The sequence below is a fragment of the Pygocentrus nattereri genome, chromosome 22, assembly GCF_015220715.1.
Source record: "Pygocentrus nattereri isolate fPygNat1 chromosome 22, fPygNat1.pri, whole genome shotgun sequence".
In the NCBI taxonomy this organism is placed as follows: Eukaryota; Metazoa; Chordata; class Actinopteri; order Characiformes; family Serrasalmidae; genus Pygocentrus; species Pygocentrus nattereri.
In genome coordinates this window covers 30702301-30726315 of record NC_051232.1, presented here as the reverse complement: position 1 = coordinate 30726315, position 24015 = coordinate 30702301, and the positions used below count along the sequence as shown (strand labels likewise).

General features: G+C 42.5%; 1 protein-coding gene across 1 annotated transcript in view; it reads right to left on the bottom strand.

The window, feature by feature from the left end:
* Positions 1-24015, bottom strand: part of lmbrd1 (LMBR1 domain containing 1) — a 171496-nt gene that overhangs the window by 66839 nt on the left and 80642 nt on the right. Inside the window, exons 8-9 of the mRNA XM_037533048.1 lie at positions 3816-3941; positions 2485-2637 (exon numbers count right to left, since the gene is read on the bottom strand). Of these exons, the coding sequence (XP_037388945.1) occupies positions 2485-2637; positions 3816-3941 (279 nt within the window). The remainder of the gene's footprint in view (positions 1-2484; positions 2638-3815; positions 3942-24015) is intronic.

Genomic DNA, 24015 nt, shown 5'->3' with positions numbered 1-24015 from the left:
TATAAAATTGTAGCCTAGCAACCACCTGGCCTACCATAACTACAGCCTAGCAACGCTTTATGATAAAACAGCAACAGCCATCAATGTGACCAATCATCTTCACCAGGCAAAGAACCATTTTTGCATGCAAGTATTTCTTTGAATGTTCCTCGTTCTATATAAGACCACTGTCTTTAATAAAGACCCCTTGAAGAACCGTCTCAGATAAGAGGGTATGCAAGTTATTACTGAATAAATTAACAGAAACATTTAATACAACATGAAAATCTAAAAGTGTAAGTGTGTGGTTGTGTGTTTATGTGTGTGTGTGTATATGTGTGTGTGTGTGTATGTGTGTGTGTGTGTGTGTGTGTGTGTGTGTGTTTATGTGTGTGTGTGTGTGTATGTGTGTGTGTGTGTGTGTGTTTATGTGTGTGTGTGTGTATGTGTGTGTGTGTGTGTGTGTGTGTCTGTGTGTTTATGTGTGTGTGTGTATATGTGTGTGTGTGTGTGTGTGTGTGTGTGTATATATGTGTGTGTGTGTGTGTGGTTGTGTGTTTATGTGTGTGTGTGTGTGTATATGTGTGTGTGTGTGTATGTGTGTGTGTGTATGTGTGTGTGTGTGTGTATATGTGTGTGTGTGTGTATGTATGTGTGTGTGTGTGTGTGTGTGTTGTGATAAGGTTTTAATCGCAGTGCTGAGTGGCCGAGTAAGTGTTGTTACACAACCTGTTTTAGTCTCACTGTTGTGAGAAAATTTCAGCTCAAAATATTAAGAGAAAGACGGTGAGAGATGAAGGAAAGTGAACTGAGCTGAGAGCAAACAACAACAGCTCACTGACGCACACGACGTACGGCACTGTGGAAAAGACCACACAAAACGGCCACTGAGTGCCAACTTAGACATTTATAAGCCAAGTACTGAAATAAAATCTGCAGACACGCCTCCAAAGCTCAGTCTTAGAAGCTGGTCACCTGAAGTGATCAAACCCATTAAGTGGTGTTGAGGTCTGGACTCTGGGGTGGTCAGTCCATTGGTCAGCTTCTTTGTGTGATGCATCTGTCTCCTTCTCTCGTGAGGTTCTACTTGAACAGCTACACATCCTATCAGACCGATAGCGCTGAGCTGGTGGCCCACCAGGTCTTGGAGGTGGTTGTTATGAGTTATATATATATATATATATATATATATATATATATATATATATATACACACACATTAACTCTAGTTTTGGAAACTCTTGTTATTTATCTTTTTCCTAATGCAAGTAGATTGTTGTATTTAATTTGCTCAAAAACCTTAAAAAATTATTCACTTGTACCTAATGGCCATTCTGGCTAAAAAATAAATAAGAGTGGGATCATTTTGCACAGCACTAAACCACGACTGATTCTTTATTTGCTAATTAAAAGACAGAACTTATTATTATTATTATTATTATCATCAACACTAGAGAATTGGCTCTCTTTTTAACATTATCAGACAAAGTAATCACTCGGCGGCCTCATTACCAGCCCAGTAGACTGTTCTGAGTCAGAGAATCTGCTGGATGTGTCTGTACATGTCTGTGACAGTGCCACTGTAGACTGTTCCGAGTCAGAATCTGCTGGATGTGTCTGTACATGTCTGTGACAGTGCCACCGTAGACTGTTCCGAGTCAGAATCTGCTGGATGTGTCTGTACATGTCTGTGACAGTGCCACTGTAGACTGTTCCGAGTCAGAATCTGCTGGATGTGTCTGTACATGTCTGTGACAGTGCCACTGTAGACTGTAGACAGTGCCACTGTAGACTGTTCTGAGTCAGAGAATCTGCTGGATGTGTCTGTACATGTCTGTGACAGTGCCACTGTAGACTGTAGACAGTGCCACTGTAGACTGTTCTGAGTCAGAGAATCTGCTGGATGTGTCTGTACATGTCTGTGACAGTGCCACTGTAGACTGTAGACAGTGCCACTGTAGACTGTTCTGAGTCAGAGAATCTGCTGGATGTGTCTGTACATGTCTGTGACAGTGCCACTGTAGACTGTTCCGAGTCAGAATCTGCTGGATGTGTCTGTACATGTCTGTGACAGTGCCACTGTAGACTGTTCCGAGTCAGAATCTGCTGGATGTGTCTGTACATGTCTGTGACAGTGCCACTGTAGACTGTAGACAGTGCCACTGTAGACTGTTCTGAGTCAGAGAATCTGCTGGATGTGTCTGTACATGTCTGTGACAGTGCCACTGTAGACTGTAGACAGTGCCACTGTAGACTGTTCTGAGTCAGAGAATCTGCTGGATGTGTCTGTACATGTCTGTGACAGTGCCACTGTAGACTGTAGACAGTGCCACTGTAGACTGTTCTGAGTCAGAGAATCTGCTGGATGTGTGGAAGCTCACTGTCATGTCTGTGACAGTGTCATGTCCATCTGAAGAGTTTAACCTGCCCTGAGCTCACTGAACTTAATATATGGGCTAAGTTATTCATAAAGCCCTTTAAAAAGGAAGGAGATGCTCTTCGTACCTTCAGGGGGCGGAGGGCGCTGCCCACCTTAGTGCAGCAGCTCCTCTCGGCAATCTCGAGGTGACGGCCCCGACGACGCAGGGTCTGGAGCTTAGCCTCCAGCTCCTGAAGATTCCTCCGATCTCTCAGAGAGAGAGGCCTGCCGTCCTCACACTGCAGGGGGAGAGGGAGGGAGGGGGGGGTTAACGCCTGTGACCTGACCTCTAGCAATGCAAGTGTGCTATTATTAGTCTGGCCAGTAATGAAGCCTGAACTGATTTAAGAGAAGAACAAAATCATGAAATGAAGAAAGAATACAGAATGAAACGATGGAAGTAAAGATGGAAGGAAATTAGGAAGGAAGGAAGAAAAGCATGAATTAAGGAAGGATAAGAAGAATGAAGGAAAGATGAAAAGCAGGAATGAAGGAAGGAAGAAAAGCAGGAATAAAGGAAGGATAGCAGGAATGAAGGAAGGAAGAAAAGCAGGAATAAAGGAAGCATAGCAGGAATGAAGGAAGGAAGGAGAGAAGGAAAGCAGGAATCAAGGAGGGAGTGCAGGAATAATGAAGGAAGGAAAGCAAGAAGAAAGGATAGCAGGAATGAAGGAAGGAAGGAAGGAAAGCAAGAAGGAAGGAAGGAGAGCAGGAATAAAGGAAGGATTGCAGGAATGAAGGAAGGAAAGCAAAGCACGAATGAAGGAAGGAGAGCAAGAAGGAAGGAAAGCAGTAACCAAGGAAACAGAAAGCAGGCATGAATGAGTAAAGGAAGGAGGAAAGTAAGATAGAAGGAAGTGAAGACAGACAGACAGACAGACAGCCAGACAGCCAGACAGACGACTCCCCACCAGCTCATTTCCATTAACCCTCAGACGCCAGTCTTCACTGGCAGTAATGAAAGTGCACTGTAGTTTGTAATTAGTAATATTTCTGATATAAACACTGTAATTAAAGCCTGGCCTGTGTAAACTCTGTCTGTGTGGAGTCTCTCAGTCAATACCTCGTTTGTGTTTGAGAGCAGAAAAAGGACGTTTCATTATGATTTAACAATGAAAAGTTCCAGGTCAAACGCTCAGGTGGGAGTAACCTGAACAGGAGAGACCAGTTCACAGTGCTGAAGACTGATCCGCTCTCAGGACCTAAAACATCAATATAAGAGGTGGAGACTAAACCCGTTGAGACACAATGTAAATAGCATGTAAATTCGCCGCGCTGTGTAACTGTGGAATGAATTACGACATTATGTAAGTACATTTAAATAACTAGACTCCTGAGGGGCAGCCCGAGGTCAACCACCCACACTTACGTATGGGCAGATGCACCTGCACGGACCCCCACCCCAGCACCCACGCACCTTGGCTTTGATCTTGGCTATCTGCTGCTCCACCTCCTCCACGTCCTCGGTGTTCTCCAGCCGCTCGTACAGGACGCTGCGCGTGCCTTTGATCAGGTTGAGGGGCAGCACGGACATGCCATACGCCTAGGACAGCATTAAAGAACAGTTACACACCGCTTACAGGCAGGAGGGGATGCCCACACAGCGCCCACCCTCGCGCCAACCCCCCGCAGCGCGCCCACAGTAACATATGCCTGGCCGTGCAGGGGAGCTAACTGCGCACATTAGAGTGTTTGGCCTTTGGGCCACGGCTTTTCAGAGAGGAGAGCTTTTAAGCGCTGCTGCATTTGACGGCGCAGCACTCACTGGTGTGTGCGTGAGTGTGTGAGACTATTGTAGTGTGGTGCAACCACAGACACACAGAGTAAGAGACAGAGAGAGAAAGAGAGAGAGAGAGAAAGGAAGAGAGAGCGAGGGAGAAAGACAGAGAGGGAAACAGAGAGTAGTGTGTGTCTGTGTTTACTTCTGTGCAGCAACCATTTTGAGTGGAGATGGTAACGCCATCCTGCAGTTCAATTTACAGCCAAACAGCGCCCCCATGTGACAGCACTGTATGTGAGTGGGAGCCTAACACACACACACACACACACACACACACACACACACACACATATACACATAGGGTTTTTTATAGAGTGCTCGAACAAGGAGACATACAGTGCATTCAGGGTGTCCTGTCTGTATTATATACAAAAGCAGCTGTACACAGCAGTGTGTGTATATATATATAAACACACACACACACACACACACACACACATACACACATCGGTCAGGCACAACATTCTGACCACCTCCTTGTTTCTACGCTCATTGTCCACTTTATCAGCTCCACTTACTGTATAGCTGCACTCTGTAGTTCTACAGTTACAGACTGTAGTCCATCTGTTTCTCTGATACTCTGTTACCCTGTTCTTCAGTGGGCAGGACCCCCATGGACCCTCACAGAGCAGGTACTATTTGGGTGGTGGATCATTCTCAGCACTGTAGTAACACTGACGTTGTGCTGGTATGAGTGAATCAGACACAGCAGTGCTGCTGGAGTTTTTGAATCAATCAATCTATCGATCTATCGATCTATCCATCCAGCCATCCACCCATCCATCCGGCTATCTAGCAAGCTACATTTGCAGCGGTCAGAATCGGACTTTCTCTGCCAAGAAGCATGTGAATTTGTTGTTAAGCTGCTTTCAAACATCTCTTTCTGGTTACATTTCAGAAAGTAAGACACAGATCATTAATCATGATTAACAATATAAAATAACAGATAAATCAAGTATTTTAATTGACAGCAGTAACATTTGTATTGATGATATGGGGCATACTGTACCTTTAACATGACTTTTTAAGTAAAGCTGAAAGATTTGGATTCATTACGCATCTCATTTGTCCCACTTTTTCACGTCACCACCGAAACCGAGTTTCAGTCTATGGCCGAAGCCTTATTTCAGCCACATCCTTGCATTTTAGAGCAGCAAGTGAGGCTCCGAGGCCACATGGTGTCCCAAAGTCTGAATGTCACTGAGGGACATTAAGAGTGGTCATATTTTCTGCAGTTCAGCACGTTTTAGGGAATGATTCATCATTTGTTTTATATACCATTGTTATATGTACCATTTCACACATATGCAATAATATATATGTAAAAAGACCCTTTACAATGTCCGGACTGTCCTTTTACCCCATTTTCTTGGCACTTCTTGGCCTGAAAACGGACAAAAACAAACACAAGCACACACACACACAGAATGAGAGAGGGAAAAGCTCGACAGATGCATGATGATATTACTGATCACTCAGGGCTCGAATTCTGCAGCTTTCTAAATGCCATAAATCATATGTTATTTAAACACCCCAGCGCGCATCAATAGGCATTTCCAGCGCCATACGGGAGGGTGGGCCGGGTGGGCTGCGGAGACAGAGAGGCTTGGGCCAGCAGTCTGAGAGCAGACGCTATATGAGGTGTCTGAACTTTAATTAAAAATGAGGACCATCTTCAATACCCATGTGGTGGCAAATCAATACAAGCAGAGAATAAAGGAGACAGACCGGGGCTCGAACACACACACACACACACACACACACACACACCCACACACACACACACAATCTCTAAGGAACACAGGCAAAGGTAGTCCTGGGGTGCTGCCACTTTCCAACAGCTTTCTTATTAAAACACACAGACACACATGCAAACACACACACACACACACACACACACACACACACAGAGCTTTAGCACAATTAGACCTTCAAGAACAAAAAAAAAAAAACAAGTTTGACCTTTATCTCCTCTGGGAAGCAGGAAAAGAACACAGATTGCTCTGCGAAGTAGAGGTGTGCGACGTGACATTAATAACATCACACAACCTTTTTCTGTGCATACCATGAATATTCACAGCAAAACCTGATTATTCAGATTTAGCACAACACACTGAACAAAACCTGCTGCGCTAATATGTTCTGTTCTCTCTAGCTTCTTTCCACAGTGCCCCCTAGAGGCCATTCTGCCAGCTGTATGGAAACAGACCTGGACATTTAAGATAAGATAAGCTAATCCTTTATTAGTCCCACAGAGGGGAAATTCACAGATTGATTTTTAATTCATTTAATGAAATAAAGCATTTCCCCTGTAACTCGGATGAAGTCGTACTCTGGTGTCTCTCTGTGGGAAATCCTGGGACCCTGTGTTGAGCTGCTAGCGAGCAATAAGGGCAGCTTTCTTAATACCAAACATTTCTGTCCATCTTCCATGATAAAAAATAGCATTTAAATGTGATAATAATACTTTTAGAAATGCTAACTGGTTTGTCCACCTACAAACACAAAAACCCAGATTTGAAATCAGCGTTTTTCGAACTGGGGGGGCTGCAAAATAGCACAAGGGGGGCCTTCAGAAAACAATGTCTCTACCTGCTACTTTTTAATTTTGTCAGTTTGTTGGATCTGCTTAGGCTAATATCTAAATAAACTGTTTAAACACGCCACATTAAAATGAAATATACCTGACAACCAATCACAGTTTGGGGCTGTCAGCAGCCAGTTAACCCAATAAATCTGTAAAGTCACAGAAATGCATGGCAGGTCAGCTATAGCTGTGATGATGACTAATAAATGAAGGTTCTGTCTAGAAAGTCCTCGTTCATTTAGTGAAACCAATGACTGGGAACGAGAGGGCAATTACTACCCACGAGGAGATCTCCAAAGAAGAATAACTACAGGAGAAGGAAAAAAGCATTCCTGACTTTCAGTAGAAATCAAAAGAACTCATTTCTTCCAAGTAATTCTGGACCATTTGACCATTTCTGTAGATCAGTTCATCATGAAATTCTAAACACAATGCAAAAGGGCAACTGGACTAATTCAACGATCAAAAAAAGAGGTTTTGGTGCGTTTAGGTGTTAAGCAGTTTTTGCCAAGTGCTGTTATTTTGACATTTTTTTCCATTTTTGCTATAATTGGAAAAAGACAGTCACCCTGTGTGTCTGATGTGTGGACCAACAGAAGTCGTCCAAAAGTACATGGAAACTTTCCATTTATTGTCATTAAAAGTTCCCTTTCTTAGAGATATGAGGTTTTGTTTCAACAGCAGTAATTATATATCGCTGCTGTCGGAAGGACACCTCGTATCTCCATTCTTCACATTTTTCAGTTTTTGACATAATTTGAAAACACATGCTGCCTTTTACATTATGTGTAAATTTCATGATGAACGGACTGAAACAACTGACCTCAAATTACTTGGAAAAAATGTCTGGTTCCATTGACTTACATTAACAGTAAAGTCCTGTAAATTTACTATTTTGGAGATACAAGGTTTTCTTCTGACAACACAGACATATTGGTCCATTTCCATAGACATATATATCATTCACATAATTAATGTGTATATATATATAAACAGATATGTATAACTTTGTTATTCCAGAGTTTTTCAGCCTAGTCTTAGTTGCATTTATGCAGACAATCATGCATGGGCACAGCTTGGTCATCAGCGTGTCACCAGTCTGGTCTGGTCACCAGCCTAGTTAGGTCCAGTCTGCAGTCCAGTCTAACAAGAGTGTCTTGGAAAAATTTAATATACAATGAAAACTGTGGGGGGAGGAGAAGAGTTTGAGGAGCGGTAAGGTGGGGGATGAAGAAGGAGAATATGAAATGAGATGTCGGGGGTAGAGATATGGGGGGTGATGGTTATCACCTTCAGCTTATGAGACAAAGGATCATCTCAGTACAAACAAAGGAGCGAGTTAACAAGCTTAGAGTGTTCTCACCTTTCACCTCATCCCTTTCTGCAAAGGGCAGGGGACAAGTATTACTTTTCTACAACAAAAGGCCATTTGCTAGAACTCCACAGTAAACATGGTTAAGACCCTTAAGAAAACAGCAAATAAGGGAAAACAACATATACTGAGAATATTTTCTCTCAGTACACACACACACACACACACACACACACACACACGTGCGTGTACATATATTGACACTGCACAAAAACATGCAATAACAAAGTCGAGCAATTTGTTTCCATAAACTGAAAATCTACACAAATATATATGCACCCTCTTTGATTCTTTATAATGATGAGGACAGTAAATGTTCATGTATCAGCTCTGGACTTTTGCCATCAGCACAATTCCCATGCTGGTCCACTCCTTATTTCCATAGACATGTTTATGACTCAAATAAATGGTGTAGTGTAGTGGATAACACTTCTGCCTTCTACACTGTAGACTGGGGTTCAGTCCCCCGCCCGGGCACCCCACACTATACCAATAAGAGTCCTTGGGCAGAACCCCTAACACTACCCTCACCTCTATCTGCCACATGTGTACCACTGACACTTCTCTGAAAGAGAAAGACTCAAAACACACTTATAACAGACGCCGCTGGGCAGAGGCTGTAGCTGAAGCCCCTGCCCACTGGTGTCCATTCTAACGGTCTTCTGAATCAGGGTGTGTTCTGGTCCACTCCGAGTGCAGAGGGGCACATCGGACTGACCGCTTGCAGTGGCCGAGCGTGCACTGCAGGCGCTGCAGATAGAGGTGGTGCTGAAATGCGCTGGAGCTCTCCTTCAGGGCTGGGCAGTGTTGCGGAGCTGCATGGGCAGAAAAGGCGCGCTGCTCTATTATTAGTCTGTGCTGTGGACGGCTGCTATGAGCCCAGTCGCCCCCCTGCTATGAATCATGGGGCTCTTAAGGCCGGAGCACGTCCCGAATACCAAGAGCTCCTCATAAAAGAAGAATCTGTCCTGCATCCCCTGGTGAGACAAAACCCCTCCCCCTCCTTCTCCCCTCCTCCTCCCTTCCTCTCCTCCTCCCTCCTTTCATCTACTCATAGTCCATCAAGCATGAGTAAAATACGAAGAGAGAGAGAGAGAGACAGAGAGAGAGAGACTCAAAGAAAATCAGGTGTGTTGTGCACTGATTGGAATAAAAAGACCTGAGGGGAGAGAGAGAGAGAGAGAGAGAGAGAGAGAGAGAGAGAGAGAGAGAGAGAGAGAGAGAGAGAGAGACACTAGTAAGAGGAAGAGTCAGTAAGAGGAAGAGAGCACCAGTGTGAGAGAGACAAAGAAAAAGAGGCAATAAAAGCATAAGTGAAAGAGAGCAAGAGAGGAATACAAGAGAAAGAAAGAGAGGAAGAGACTAAGAAAGAGAGAGAGAGCAGTGAGAGAGACAGAGAGAGAGAGCAGTGAGAGAGTCAGAGAGAAAGACAATGAGAGAGAGAGAGAGAGAGTACAGACAGAATGTGTGAGAGAGTTTAAGAGAGTAATGGTGTAAGAGAGAGGGAGAGAGTGTCAGAGAGAGAGAGCAGGTGAAGAAGTGTGGGAAGTTGGATCAGGATGAAGGAGAATGGAGAGAAGGAGGGAGGGATGGAGGAAGGGAGGGAGGGAGAAGAGTCATCAGGAGAAAGATAAGTAGAGGAAGGGACGAGAGAGGAGCGCACATCACCCAACAAAGCAGACCTCTGTTTGTATATGTGTAAGGGTATGTCTAAGTGCATGTCTAAGTGTAAGTATGTGTAAAGAAGAAGATTGGAAAAGAGTTTCCTGGTCTGACGGGTCTCGATTTCAGCTGCGACATTCGGATGGTCGGATCAGAATTTGGCGTAAACAACATGAAAGCATGGCTCCATCCTGCATTGCATCAACGCTTCCGGCTGGTGGTGGTGGTGGTGTGATGGTGTGGAGGATATTTTCTTGGCACACTTTGGGCCGCTTAGTACCAATTGAGCATCGTTTAAATGCCGCAGCCTACCTGAGTATTGTTGCTGACTATGTCCATCCCTTTATGACCAATGTACCCATCTTCTAATGGCTACTTCCAGCAGGATAATGCACCATGTCACAAAGCTCATCATCTCAAACTGGTTTCCTGAACATGACAATGAGTTCCCTGCACTCCAGTCGCCTCCACAGTCACAGATCTCAATCCAGTAGAGCACCTTTGGGATGTGGTGGAACGGGAGATTCGCATCATAGATCTGTAGCCGACAAATCTGCAGCAACTGCGTGATGCTATCATGTCAATATGGGCCAAAATCTCTGAGGCAAAACACCTTGTTGAAAGTCTGCCACGAAGAATTAAGGCAGTTCTGAAGGCAAAAGGGGGAGCAACCTTTTACTAGCAAGGTGTACCTAATAAAGTGGCCGGTGAGTGTGTATGTGTGAATTTGTGCCCTAAAGCAGTTTTTCTGTGTGAGGTTCAGTCGGCAGTACTCACAATATTCCCACACCCACAGATTATACTCATATCCTTCAGCTCTATTTCTAAAACTCTGTCTCCTGAAGAAGAAGCTGGCGAATGAGAAACTGACTTCAGCCTTGTGGCTTTTTAGAGTTTGTCAGTTTCTCGTTGCAGATTAAACGTATCAGGAAACCAGCTGGACTGATTATTAACACAAATAAGTCCATTCATCTACAAATTATTGATGTCCAAATTATTGATATTATTGATGACAAATCGTTTCGTTAGCTACTACCTACTGTGTTGCTATGGTGACCAGCAGTCTGCACTGATCTTCAGGGTTAAAGGGTGAATCAGCAGTTCTACATTAACTCCAGCGTTTAAGACCATTTACTGTTAAACTGTGTTGAAGGATCAGCAGAGCTTTATTTTACTGTAAAGGAGGATTATGTTATTCTTACCTACTGATCTAATTCTGCTGTGGAGCCACAACAGAGCAGGAAAAGAGCCGTATGCAGCTCCCGAGCAGCATGTTGCTGACTCACGTGGTAGAAGAAGAGGAAAGCGAGTTCTGTTGATGAATCCCCTCATTTCATCATAGGCTGTGTTCCCACCATTCATTTGGAAGCGGACAGAGACCCATAGGTCTTGGCTGGACCACAGTTCAGCTGTGTGCTGCAAACCCGAATACTGGTGGAGTTTTCACAGATGTCAAAACAGAGCAAACTACAGAAAAAGTCTATCCTCACCAAACAAAGCAGGTGTGAAAGCACCCTGAAAAACTTCTCCACCTCTAGTTTGCTGTCTGCATCGTGCTCACAGCTGCACTGTCTCAAGCTTATTTCTATCTACACTATATCGTCAAAAGTATTCACTCACCCATCCGAATCACTGAACTCAGGTGTTCCAATCACTGCCGTTGCCACAGGTGTATAAAACCAAGCACCTATGTGGCCTTCAGATTAGCTCAAGAACAGCGTAGAGAGCTTCATGGAATGGGTTTCCATGACCGAGCAGCTGCATCCAAGCCTTAAATCACCAAGCGCATTTCTAGAGCAGTGGAGACGTGTTCTCTGGAGTGACCAATCACACTTCTCCATCTGGAAATCCGATGGACGAGTCTGGGTTTGGTGGTTGCCAGGAGAACGGTACTTGTCTGACTGCATTGTGCCAAGTGTAAAGTTTGGTGGAGGGGGGATCATGGTGTGGGGTTGTTTTTCAGGAGTTGGGCTCGGCCCCTTAGTTCCAGTGAAAGGAACTCTTAAAGCTTCAGCACCAAGAGATTTTGGACAATTTCACGCTCCCAACTTTATGGGAACAGTTTGGGGACGGCCCCTTCCTGCTCCAACATGACTGCACACCAGTGCACAAAGCAGGTCCATAAAGACACGGATGAGCCAGTTTGGTGTGGAAGAACTTGACTGGCCTGCACAGAGTCCTGACCTCAACCCCATAGAACACCTTTGGGCTGTATTAGAGTGGAGACTGTGAGCCAGGCCTTCTCGTCCAACATCAGTGTCTGACCTCACAAATGTGCTTCTGTAAGAACGGTCAAAAATTCCCATAAACACACTCCTAACCTTTGTGGAACGCCTTCCCAGAAGAGCTGAAGCTGTTATAGCTGCAAAGGGTGAGCCAACATCATATTAAACCCTATGGATTAAGAACAGGATCTCACTCAAGTTCATATGTGTGCGAAGGCAGACGAGCGAATTCTTTTGGCAATATAGGGTATATTGGCTAGAATTGGAAAACGTTTGTTTCTAGATTGTTAATTAAGTTAATCTGTTCCTCCACTTGTGTTTTTATGACTTAAAAAATGTATGTTACGACTTCTGCCTCCCCAGAATTCAGGCCTGCAGACCATTAGTTGAGAAACCCTGCTGTGGAGTGAGACAGTCAGTGATGCAATTGAACGAATGATTCAGCAAACAGCCCATCAGAGAGCAAAGAGAGAGAGAATAAGGTGAAGAGAGATGTGTGGGCTCTCTGCCGTGGAGACAGAGGAGCTGCTTGTTCAGTTCAGAGTAAATAATCTCCTTAGAGTTTTAACTCAGCAGACAGGACGTATTAAGATCTTTCACCAGCTCTGGCTGTGATATCTGCGTTTTAAGTCCATAATCATGTTTGTATTTCACCTCTTGGGCCTCATTCTGCAACCATTCTTATGATGAAATTTTGTCCTAAAAAGCCTCTTTAACACAGTTTTGATGAAGACCCCTTTGCCAGTGTTCTCTTATCTGGGACTTGTTCTAAGGTAAGAAGAGAATCTACACACTCTCAAGAGCTCAAAGGTGAGAACAGTTCTGCGCTTTATGACCATGTCATGAATCTGACACTGACTTTTTCTTAGGATCTTTCTCACAAACACACTTAAGAACAAACGTACACAGGTGAATTTGGGCAGTCTAATTTGTTTGTGTTTGTTTTTAAAACAGTGTATATGCATCTGTAACAAACAGTTGTCACCTTTTCTATGAATGTCACATTTGTAAGCATCTATAAACACATTCATAACATATAATGTGTTCATAAGGCATCATAAACATGGTTATAAATATTCAGAAAAATGCATCATGTTATAGCCATGCTTATTATGCATCAAGAATTGTTAACATAATGCATTATAAATACTGTTCATAACAAATTCTTAGAGCTCATTAGTTGTATTAGTCCACTCTAAGTAAAGTGAAGCATACTGGACTAAAGCCTCCTCCAGTGTTCAGAGTGAGGCTTCGTGTTTGAGTATTTACTGAAGGATTTACTGAAACACTAAAACACAAAAAAGCTCATTACAGGCTTCAAATTCAGAGTTTAAACTAGAGCAACATCAGAGTTTCACCCAATGTTGGAAAGTCAATGTTCACCACTGTTAATGTGCACCACCGTTAGCCTGGCACTGACTTAACACAGCATATCCAATGGAACGCCAGCAGAAATCAGCATTACTGTACTGTAGTGAAGTGTAGTGTTACAGAGTGAAGGGTTCTAGTGCTAGACATTAGAACCAGTGAGGGAACAAGTTACAATGACAGCGCTTGACTATCTCGCCTCCCCCTCTCCAAGCTTTCACTTCACAGTGACTTCACGCTCATACATAATACCGGAAATCTCAGGGCGTAAATAAACTTTGTTTTTGTTTTTATTTTACACATTTTCCAGGCTTGGACTGACATCTTTGACACTGACAGTATAGCATGTTATTAACACCACTTATAATGTATTGCATTAACCATTCATAACATATAAAACATGGCTATAAAGCATAATTCAGTGTAATCCATTTTTATAAATATTTATAACCATGTTTATAATGCCTTGTGAATGTATTATGACGTTACAAATGTGTTTATAGGTGCTTACAAATGTGACATTCATAGAAAGTGTCCCCAGAGGTTTTTATATTATTTAAAAACTTGGTTTGAGGCCTTCAAGGTCTTCTGTATTTTGGATGTTATCTGTCATCTGAACAGCTTCGTTTTTTTTTGTGCTCATCATGTTTTCTTCACCAAAACTCACCAGCGTTTTTCAATCTCAAAAACAAACCACCCATCTAAAATTTTATCCCTCTAATGTTTTGGCTACAGTTGATTCATTCAAATTTATTCTGATTTATTCTGCCTCATGATGGCCGGCACATCCAGCATCAACTGTAATCTTTATACTTTTTGTTTGTTCTCCTACTCAAGAATTAATGAGAGAACTGTGTAATCCTACACGTTTACTGATTACGAATATCCATTTTCAACAGCCTGGTTCTTCGTTTTCTTTCTATTATTATTCTATAATGAAAAGTTGCAGTACAATGTTTTATGGATGGTTAGACCAGGAAGAAAACCACTAAGGGATAGAAGAGGCGACATGCGCACTTTTCTGATATCACCATCATGCACGTATCATAACAGCACCTTAGCAACCACCTCGGCATAGTTAAGGTCTGGCAACACCTTAGCAACCACCTGAAACAGCACAACAATGGCCTAGCAACACCTAAGCAAACACTTTGGCATAGTAAAGGCAACACCTTACCAACCACTGAGGCATAGTAAAGGCCAAGTAACACCTGGAATAGCACGGCAATGACCTAACAACATCTAAGCATTCACCTGGAATAGCAACGCAAAGGCCTAGAAACACCTCAGCAACCACCTGGAATAGCACAATGGCCTAGCAACACCTTATCGATCACCTAGGCATAATAAAGGCCTAGCAACACCTTAGCAACCACCTAGGCATAATAAAGGCTGGCAACACCCAGAATAGCACAGCAATAACCTAGCAACCTCTCAGCAACCACCCGAATAGCAAGGCCTAGAAACACCTCAGCAAACACCTGGAATAGCACAACAATGACCTAGGAACACCTTAGCAACCACCTGGAATACCATATCAATGGCCTTCAGAGCCAAAAAGACAAAAGATGTGTGTCTATTATTTTGACTACACTGTATATTTACAAAGCACAAACAAACTTTGCCTCTAATATCTGAGGCTGTAGCTTGTTTGCATTTTATTTGCAAACCTCTGAGGGAGAGAAATAAGTAAACAGAGGAAAGAAATGATGACATATGTGATGCCACCCCCAGCTGATCAAACCATATTGCTGGCGTTCCTCTGAGCACACTGCTCTGGTGCGTTACTTCTTGAACAGAAGCCAACAAATCATTTCCAGCCCTATTTTTGAGTTTTTGGATTTTGGAACTGCTCAATCTTAAATGCCTTGCTGTGACCGCTCTGTTGACAGATCCTCAGGTCCTCGAGCTAAAGTTCTGTCCTTCAGAAGGAAGATGAACACGAGGACTCCTACAGATAATGATTCCATCCTTTATTCGATGTTGATGGTGGAGGAGCTCTATGTTGTTTATCGATGCTGCTTCATGAAGTCATAGGCAGAGCACCAAACCGTTGCTGACTTTTAGCCTTGTGGCTTGTGGTCCATTCAAAGGACCCACCAGCTCTGACATGATGAAGTTGGATCTTAATGGGCTGATGGGATTAGTGGTGAACCAATTACAATTAGCAATAACAGATGCTAGCATAAGGCCTGGGGCATCTACAAGTCAGCTACACAACCCGAAAGGACTGATCAGACCGTCTTCTGGCTGATGAAGAGCCTGGCATAAAGGCAACTGCTGAACTTTGATGTGTCCATCTTCCTTTGTCAGTGAGGTTCTTCTTGAACAGATCCTTTCAGACCCACAGCGCTGAGTCATCTTCTCACAGAGGAAGGATGGACAGAAACAAAAACACCTATGGGCCTGTTTATTTTATGGGGGCAGTTATGGTGTGTAACCAGGTCCTCCAGGTGGTTGTTAGGAGCCACATTTTCTCTGTAGCATGAACTCCTGTTTTGGAAACTTGTTTTTTTTTTAGTTGCTTAAGATTACTGATTATTTTACATCCAATTGCCACAGGAACATCTCATTTAGCCACTTTAGCTAATGACAAAGAGTTTTGCAGCTGAGATGAGTTTGAGTATTTGCTGCTGTGAATGCTGGATTCTCTTTAAAGGAGAACAACACCAGTGAGATGTTTGGGAGCAGCCATCGTTGCAGCTATTACTCACTGGTTTTAAGATTGGAAAGAAGGAAGAGTTAAAGTAGGTGCCCAAAAGTAAAGAGTGGACAAATGAAATTCTGATCGATTTGACACTTTTGAGGCTTCTATGTCATTTTCTGGTATGTTCTCCGTTTTCTTTCCTGACACTTTCCAATTTCCAACATTTCTGCATAATTGAGTGTTTGAGATGTAAACAGACAGGTTTGGTGTGAAATGATTCAGGTGTCTTTACAGTGGTGGTGATAGGAACCCGGGGTCACCATGACTTCAACACAAATATAGGCATTTTATTTACTATCTAAAACCACCAGTGAACCTACAGTAGAAAATCTGAAAGTTTTCTTTGGGGACTATTTTGTCTCAGAACATCTTGCATGTATCCATCCACCATGAATGTACTTAACAAAAATACATTTGAGGCCAAAACTTTGCCCCAAAACATTGTCTCATGAATGTATTGGTGCATAAACCCACACAAAAGTCATAAGCGGATGTCGGGAGGAATCACTGGTAAGTCTTAAAAGCAGAAAAGTCAGAGAAGTTCACTAAAAACCTCTATTAAAAACCCTGTGGTGCTCTGAACTGCTCTGACCGACAGATTAGACAGGTTAGAAAACAGGAAGCACTCATGCTCCAAAGCCTACCAGCTCACTTGTCTTTATTGATGACAACAGCAGAATTAATTCTGAAGCATGCAGAGGCATCACAACTGCTCAGATCCAACCAGACATCTCAGTGGACGGCGTATCACCTTACAGCAGAAATAATGACCTGAAACACGCTGCTAAACCGGCTATGAAATATTCTTGACTGGCCAAGTCAATCACCCTACCAGAATCCCACTGGGTGTGCATTTCATTCACTGTAGACGAAACTGAACACAAACAGCTGGTGATGTTTACAGAGTGCAGACCTCAGGCTGTCAAATATAAAGTATTTATCTATTTATCTAAAAATGACATTTTTAAGACAAATTCATGTTAACTGGTTCACTCAATGTGGTTTAGAGATGCACTGAGACGTCAGCCATCGAATGTTTTTGGCCAAAATTGGGTCAGTTTTTAGCAAAAAGATTCAAAAAAATTTTTGGCCAAAAGATGCTAAACAGGGCTACAAAGAGCCAACATCTAATCACTAACCAATCATTTGAGTAGTTACGAAAATTATGGTGTTTAAAATGCTGTTTGCTCCCTACACTACATCCCTGTGCTGGTCAGCAGAGGAGTTCAAACAATTTGAGCTGCAGCAGATCAACAGCGAAACACAAACACAATCAGCTTGGTTCAATACAGTCTTCAACTTACATGCTTTTCAGAATGAACTGATTTCATTTTCATCCTTTCATTTAAAACCTCACAAAGTAACTCAAACTTCTTGGAAATAAACTTTTACCTCTAGTTTTCGAAGTTGTTACTGCAAACCTGTGTTCTTTAGATCCTGCTTGTTTGGGTTCACAGCTGTTTATTTTCTAAATGACGAACACTAATGTGACTTATAGCATCCCCTGTTGAAACCTCAGACGGCTAGACAGGAGTTCTAAATCTGCATCTATGTGCTCTGGGTATTAAAAAACAAAGGGGGTTTCTGTAAACATAGCAGGATCGTTCTGGAATTCAGCTTGAGATTCCGTAAGGAAAACTATATTTTCAAAAGTGTACAAGCTTTAATGTTTAATATTTTTAAGCAACCAGTTAAAAATTAAAATAGGATTCTCTCAGCTCTGTTTCCCAACACCGTGATTATCACTTCTTTTTAGTCGACATTATGTTCATTTCAAAGCATAAATAAAATGTCTTGATGTATATAAAAGAAGCCTGTCTTTTGGTCCCGAATTCTGGTTTCGATGAAAACTAACCAACTGGCAAATGCAGAAGCAGCACAAAACAAACTTTGAATGGCAAAAAAGGTAGAGAACTTCATTGCAATGACTCAGGAAACTACTGAAAGGAACTGAAAAAGGAGCAGAACATGAGACAAAACGAATAAAAATAAAGGGTAGAAAATAACATTTTGAGATGGGAGACTGAAGTGGGCCCTAGGACGTAACCAGGAGGCACATAATTTCTGCTGGGTCAATTAACAGCCTGTGATTAAATTGGGGGAGGAGGGAAATTAATCCTCCTAGCCTTCCTTTCTCACTGGGCCTAGGCGTCTTGATGTTGGAGATTTAGAGGAGAGAGAGAGAGCGCGAGAGGGAGAGAGAGAGATGGTCTCAAGGCTGTAAATCAGTGCACTCGCAAGGCTTTTATGTCATTGAGTAAAGCCTAATAGCAAATGCACAAACCACCGACAAACGCAGCGCTAAGCAGACGGGCATTCAAGCTGCGATACACATACATACGCATGTGCAAATATGACAAAGATTAGGAAGTGAGTGTGGTAATCATTTTTATTCAAAATAAAACGAATACTTTGACATCTTTTTAAGCAGCCTTGGCTAAGACACCTGCCTTAAGTTGCTCTCATGCTCAATGTGGTTTGCACAGTGAAACGTAAACAGAAGCTTGTTAGCCAGGCAGCTACTGTTACTGAGATTTAAAAAAGGCCAAACAGAACTAAAGAGTGATAAACTGTAAGTAGTGAATACTGTGGAAGTGCCCCCTGCTGTTAATCAGAGCATTGCCACTCCCCAGTTTCAGTCTCCATTTCCCAAACGCTTTAGCCGAAAGCAGCGTTTTACAGTAGAAATAAATGGAGCTCATTATGCTGGTAGTGAATTACGCCGCCTGACTCAGCCACCTAAAAATCATAAACGGACCCTAAAACAGAAGTTAGGACCCTGTTGGAGTTTATCCTAAAGTCAGGACAGGATTTAGGAGCTTTAGTCTAGTTAGTTAGTCTGTTTGTGTGATACTGTTTTCTTATCTGGAATTAATGAGATTATGAAGTTAGGAAGTGTTATTCTGGAATAGCGACTGAACTAAATTCAGTCTGTACTGAAGTCACCATCTAAACAGATAATATTCTGATGATGCATTCTGAAGGTGGAAGGAAGTTCTGAAAAAAGTGCTTTGGGGTGATACATGAGGGCAGGATGGAGGAAAAGCTTGTGCGAGTAGAAAGAAGCTCAACAGTAAGAAAAGTCAAAAATCACAACTGTTTCAGGGGGTTTTGTTGCAAAGTGTACTGACCACTTTTAAGACTTTCCTTTTTTCCCCTAATATACATTGTTGAGGGTGAGCTTTACGCATACAAGAAATAATAATGCTATATTATAATTACTAAAACCTTTATAAGAGAACTTATTAGTTATTAACTTTAGTTATTTTATATACAACAATACCAATGTTCAACTTACACAATAGGACTTTAAATCAATATGTATAATAACAATATAGAATGTAAATAATATGCTGCAATATTAATTTAGTCAATTCTTATCAAATTATCCCCCTTCAGATTTTTCAATGCTCCACAGCTTCTACTATATAAAACATGTTATGTACTTGTTTGCAACATTATATGAGCTTGTGATTATTGCAGAGGCTCCTACTTTTCAGCTAATGAATTTGTTTAATACGTAAATGCTAATAGCTACAAACCTGTAACCAAAACTACCTCCATGCTAAAGTTTTTGTGATGCGTCTTAATTCCTCATTAGAATTACACCGCATTTCAGCGACAACTGGGTGTTTGAAAGCACAACACATTTCCACAAATCTGGGCTATCAAATATAAAAAGATGGCAACTCTTCAGTGACCTGTTCTGTAAACGGTATTTTCATAATATAATACAAAGAGCGTCAAAGATTTTTGGCTTTCAGCAGTAAATACTAAGCATATAGTAATATGTGTGACCATAAAACACATGTTCTGTTCATTTGAGGGGAGCTTTTACAGAAATAAATAAATAAATAAATAAATAATTTTCCTTACGATTTGGTCACATAAATTCAGATGGACAAACCAAAATATACCATGGAGAATAAGAGGTTAAAGGTGTCACAGAATGGAAAACTGAACCAACATTGGTAAAGCAGAATAAGAAGTTCGATACATAGAACTGACACACTGTGAACCTCAAATGTAGATGCTGCATCTTCAAAAGAGGGTGATAAAACGGGATGATTCCAAAATCCTAAACTGGTTCATAACGGTCTTGGACTTGAATATTCAAACCCCCAAATTATACATACACCAGCCCACGTTCTAGCCCAGTGAAACAACAGAGCAGCAGCAATGAAAATGGCAGACTGAGTGCAGAAATGCAGCTCCAGGATGTGAAGGGACGTCCACACTTTTCATTCCCTTCACAAGAACCAAACTGTCAGCGGCTGATCGTCTTTAAACCAAGCTGAAGGGGTTCCACCTTAAATGCTACAGCTTGTATAGGTGGCAGAATGTAACTGCAGCACCACTTAAGGTGGAACTGGAAATTATCTAAACAAGCCGGAAAACAGGAACTTCAGCTCCCACATCTCAAAAAGGATCCCGACAGCTTTAACTCAGAGCTGTTAGTTTCTCTGCACATTTCACTCCGGACAATTTCTCAAAGTTCGGACAACATCGAGCAGCTTTGATCAGCATTTGACCCTGAATGGACGGAGATGCAGCTCCACCTTTATTAGCATCACAACCCCAACAGCAGCCTGTAAGCAGCCCTGCTGAGAGATTTTATCATTTCTGAAGGCTGAACTCCATAGTGAGATAACAGCTTTAATTTACTTTGTGTTGGTGTTGCGACTGAAAGTGAGTAGTTAACTAAACAGTATGAGGACCAGTTTATTTACACAGAGGTTCATTTTATTTTCCTGCCTGCGTCTACTTTGAAATGTTGCTGCTGTGTGAGCCATCGCGGTGCTTCGCTGTAAACGAGCCAATTAGATTATGCCTGAGCCTCGAAGAAAGGTAAAATTTAATTCTAGAGCCAAATAACAGGGATATAAAACCGGACCTGGGCATTTTTCACCCTGAACAAACATATCTTCTATGAAGAAGGTAAATAAATTAATTCTGTGGCATCTTAAAAAAAACCCCAAGTAAAACAAGTCAACTGAAAGTCATTTAGGGAACCAAAAGTGCTTTTCTCCCTTCGTCTTTGCTCCAAAAAGCCTTTCTGACAACTTCATTTTAAAAGGTGTAACATGACTGCAGAATTCAGAAATGTTCTAAAAACAAAAAAAACGCAGCCTGGAGACGTGTGAAAGTGACTCTATGGTCAGGCACAGACCCCAGCCATGCACCTCGCACCATGGGCATGATTACGGCTCTTCACCTCTGACGCTGGAACACCCTGAAACCTTCACCTCCGAGAAGGCCTGACCAATGTCAACAAGGCCATATATGTGTCACAGCACCGGGACCCTTTCAGATGCCATGAACGGTGCTCAGGGAATGCAGAGTTCAAGGTGGAAGTCAAAGTGAAGCAATTAGTAGACCCTCCACTCGGCCAGAGACTCCAAACAAACCTACCCGGCGAATTCAGCCGGCATTCAGGAAAAAACATTTATGGTCATCGCCTTGATGTGAGGTCAGAAGCTACATTTGGTAATAGAGGAAGATATGCTGGCTAGAGATCTGGGCTTGGCAATAAGGCAAGTGTCAAAAAGCAAGACCTGATTTAGAGAAAGAAAAAAAAAAAGATCTGGTTTAAATAAAACTAATATCGACCACAATACACTTAAAGCCAGTATAACAAAAAATAATAACAATAAATTACCTGTAATAAGAAAAGGGATTGATTTTCATTCATCAAGTTTTGCAAGCTCACCATTGGTGGATAAAAAGAAGACCCTTTGTCTTGAACATGTGTGAGACAAAAAGAAATATAATTCATAATAAAATCTACAGTGTTGTGGAGCAAAACTTTGCGTTTTTTCCTTTTTCACATAATTTTTGACATAATTAAAACAGAAAAACTGCTGTCCTTTATATTGTGTACTGGCCAGCCCTGCATCAGTGATGTTGACTGTATAATTATGCAATTAGAGTTTGTTATTACTGCCAACAATGTGGACTGTGCGTTGAACTTACACGTACAGCTAAAAGAACTGATTGAGGCTGCTAAGGTGAGAATGGCTTAAGACTCACTTTGCAGTACAGAACCTGCATAATTGGTGCTGCGGTTCTTGCCCTGCAGGGCTTCTATAATTGGTCCCTACCACGTGAAGATTTTGTACAGGAGTTACAAAGTCGGCTCCAGTATAAAACTTCTGAATACAGCAAACCAAACAAGCTGAAAAGAGTTGCTCTTCACGTGTCCAACAAGCTCTCCTAGCATGACTGTTTTTAGTTGACCATCAAGCTTGGACGAGTAAGTCAGCTTTGCCTGCTGAACGTAGCGCTGGCTGAATATTAATTTCTGGGGAAAGTATGGCACTGGCTGGAATAAAAAAGGGAAAAAGCTGAGCTCCTAAGGTTAGAACTGCTTGCTCTTGCACTTACTTTGAGCGCAGTCAGCCGTGGCGCTGTTATATGGAGTTTACATCTCGGCCTGTTGTTTGAATTAACAGCAAGTAGCCACCTCGGCACAAAGTGAGGTGATAAATTAACCGGCCGGAGCCTGGACAACATTGCCGCTCCATACGGAGCCCATCACTTAGATTCCATTAGGTTAATCAAGCATAATAATAACACATAGCCCGGTGTGATAAATCACCCGTCTCTGGGGCTACATGAGTAGGACAGGATTGGCGGGTCGACTGCTATTGGAGTCTAGTGTTTCAATCAAGGCAAAGACAAGAGGTCAGAGTGAGAATAAAGGGAGTGATTGTGTTGACGGGTAAAGCGAGAGCGATAGAGAGGGAGAGTTGATGGAGTGGGGCAGGTCCCGCGAGCCAGGGGGCTCCCACAGTCTTCTTTTTGATTGGCTTCAAGTCTTCTCGCCACAACAGAGGAAACATCAACAGCACAAAGACTTTTTTTTTCCCAGGCGTCTCTCGAAGCTTCTCTAACAACATGGGGTCAGAACAGAGCCAGAAAAGCATTACCAGACTCGGGAGTTTGCCAGCTAATTACGAATCAACTTTAAAGGCAGCGCGCATCAAGCAGGATTACAGCTCCGGCGAAGAAAGAGAGACGGGGCGACTTTGCCACTCAATTGTGCATTATTTACTAGTGGCATCCTTGAAAATTGTGCCGTGATTCTCCAGCATGGCTCCGAGCTTGACAGGAAGCAGGATAGATTCCAACACTTGCTGGTTTGCAGCTTGATATTTTTTCAAATTTTCAGTAATTCCCAGCCTGGCAGGCACTGCCCTGTCTCGCTGCCTCTTCAGAGTTGAGAGTCGAGAGCCGAGAACCGAGCGCCGCGGCGATGCTCGCAATCTAGTTACCCACGACGGCAGCAGTGAAAAATGGACAACATTAACGAGCATCACGGCCCAGTCGATTTTCCTGACTCGGATGCAATGGTGGACAGCTACAGCGTGCTGAGGGAATCAAAATACAGGCATTTATTAATGAGCGTCCAGGCTCAGATGTATAAGTAGGTGGCAGAAAGAGGGAATATATATCTTACTAAGGCCCCCTTGAGCCACTCATGCATAGGCACAAGTGAACGATGAAGGTGGGCACGTCAGCATGAGGAATCACAGGCCGACACCCAAGAATCACAAAACATTACCAAGAGTGAGGCGTCAATCAATCATGAGGAACATCTGGAGCTCAAGAAACCTGCAGTGCACTTCTGTGCAAAGTTAACATTTTTCTTGAATGTCATTGTTTCCCGAGGACCACTTATAACGTCTGTGTGATTTTGTGTACCAAAAGTGGTCATCATGACCACTTTCCAATAACTGATGAATGTAAATGACCTTTGCTCTGACTGGCTGCCCTGTTTTGTGCCTCATTCAGGAAGTAATCTGGCCTGAAACACTCCATACAACTTCAGTGTGAGTGGGCGGGGCTAAACTGCTGTAAGCTGAATAAGCGGGCATTTATAAGAACGTGTTATCACAAAAACTACGAATTCGGCT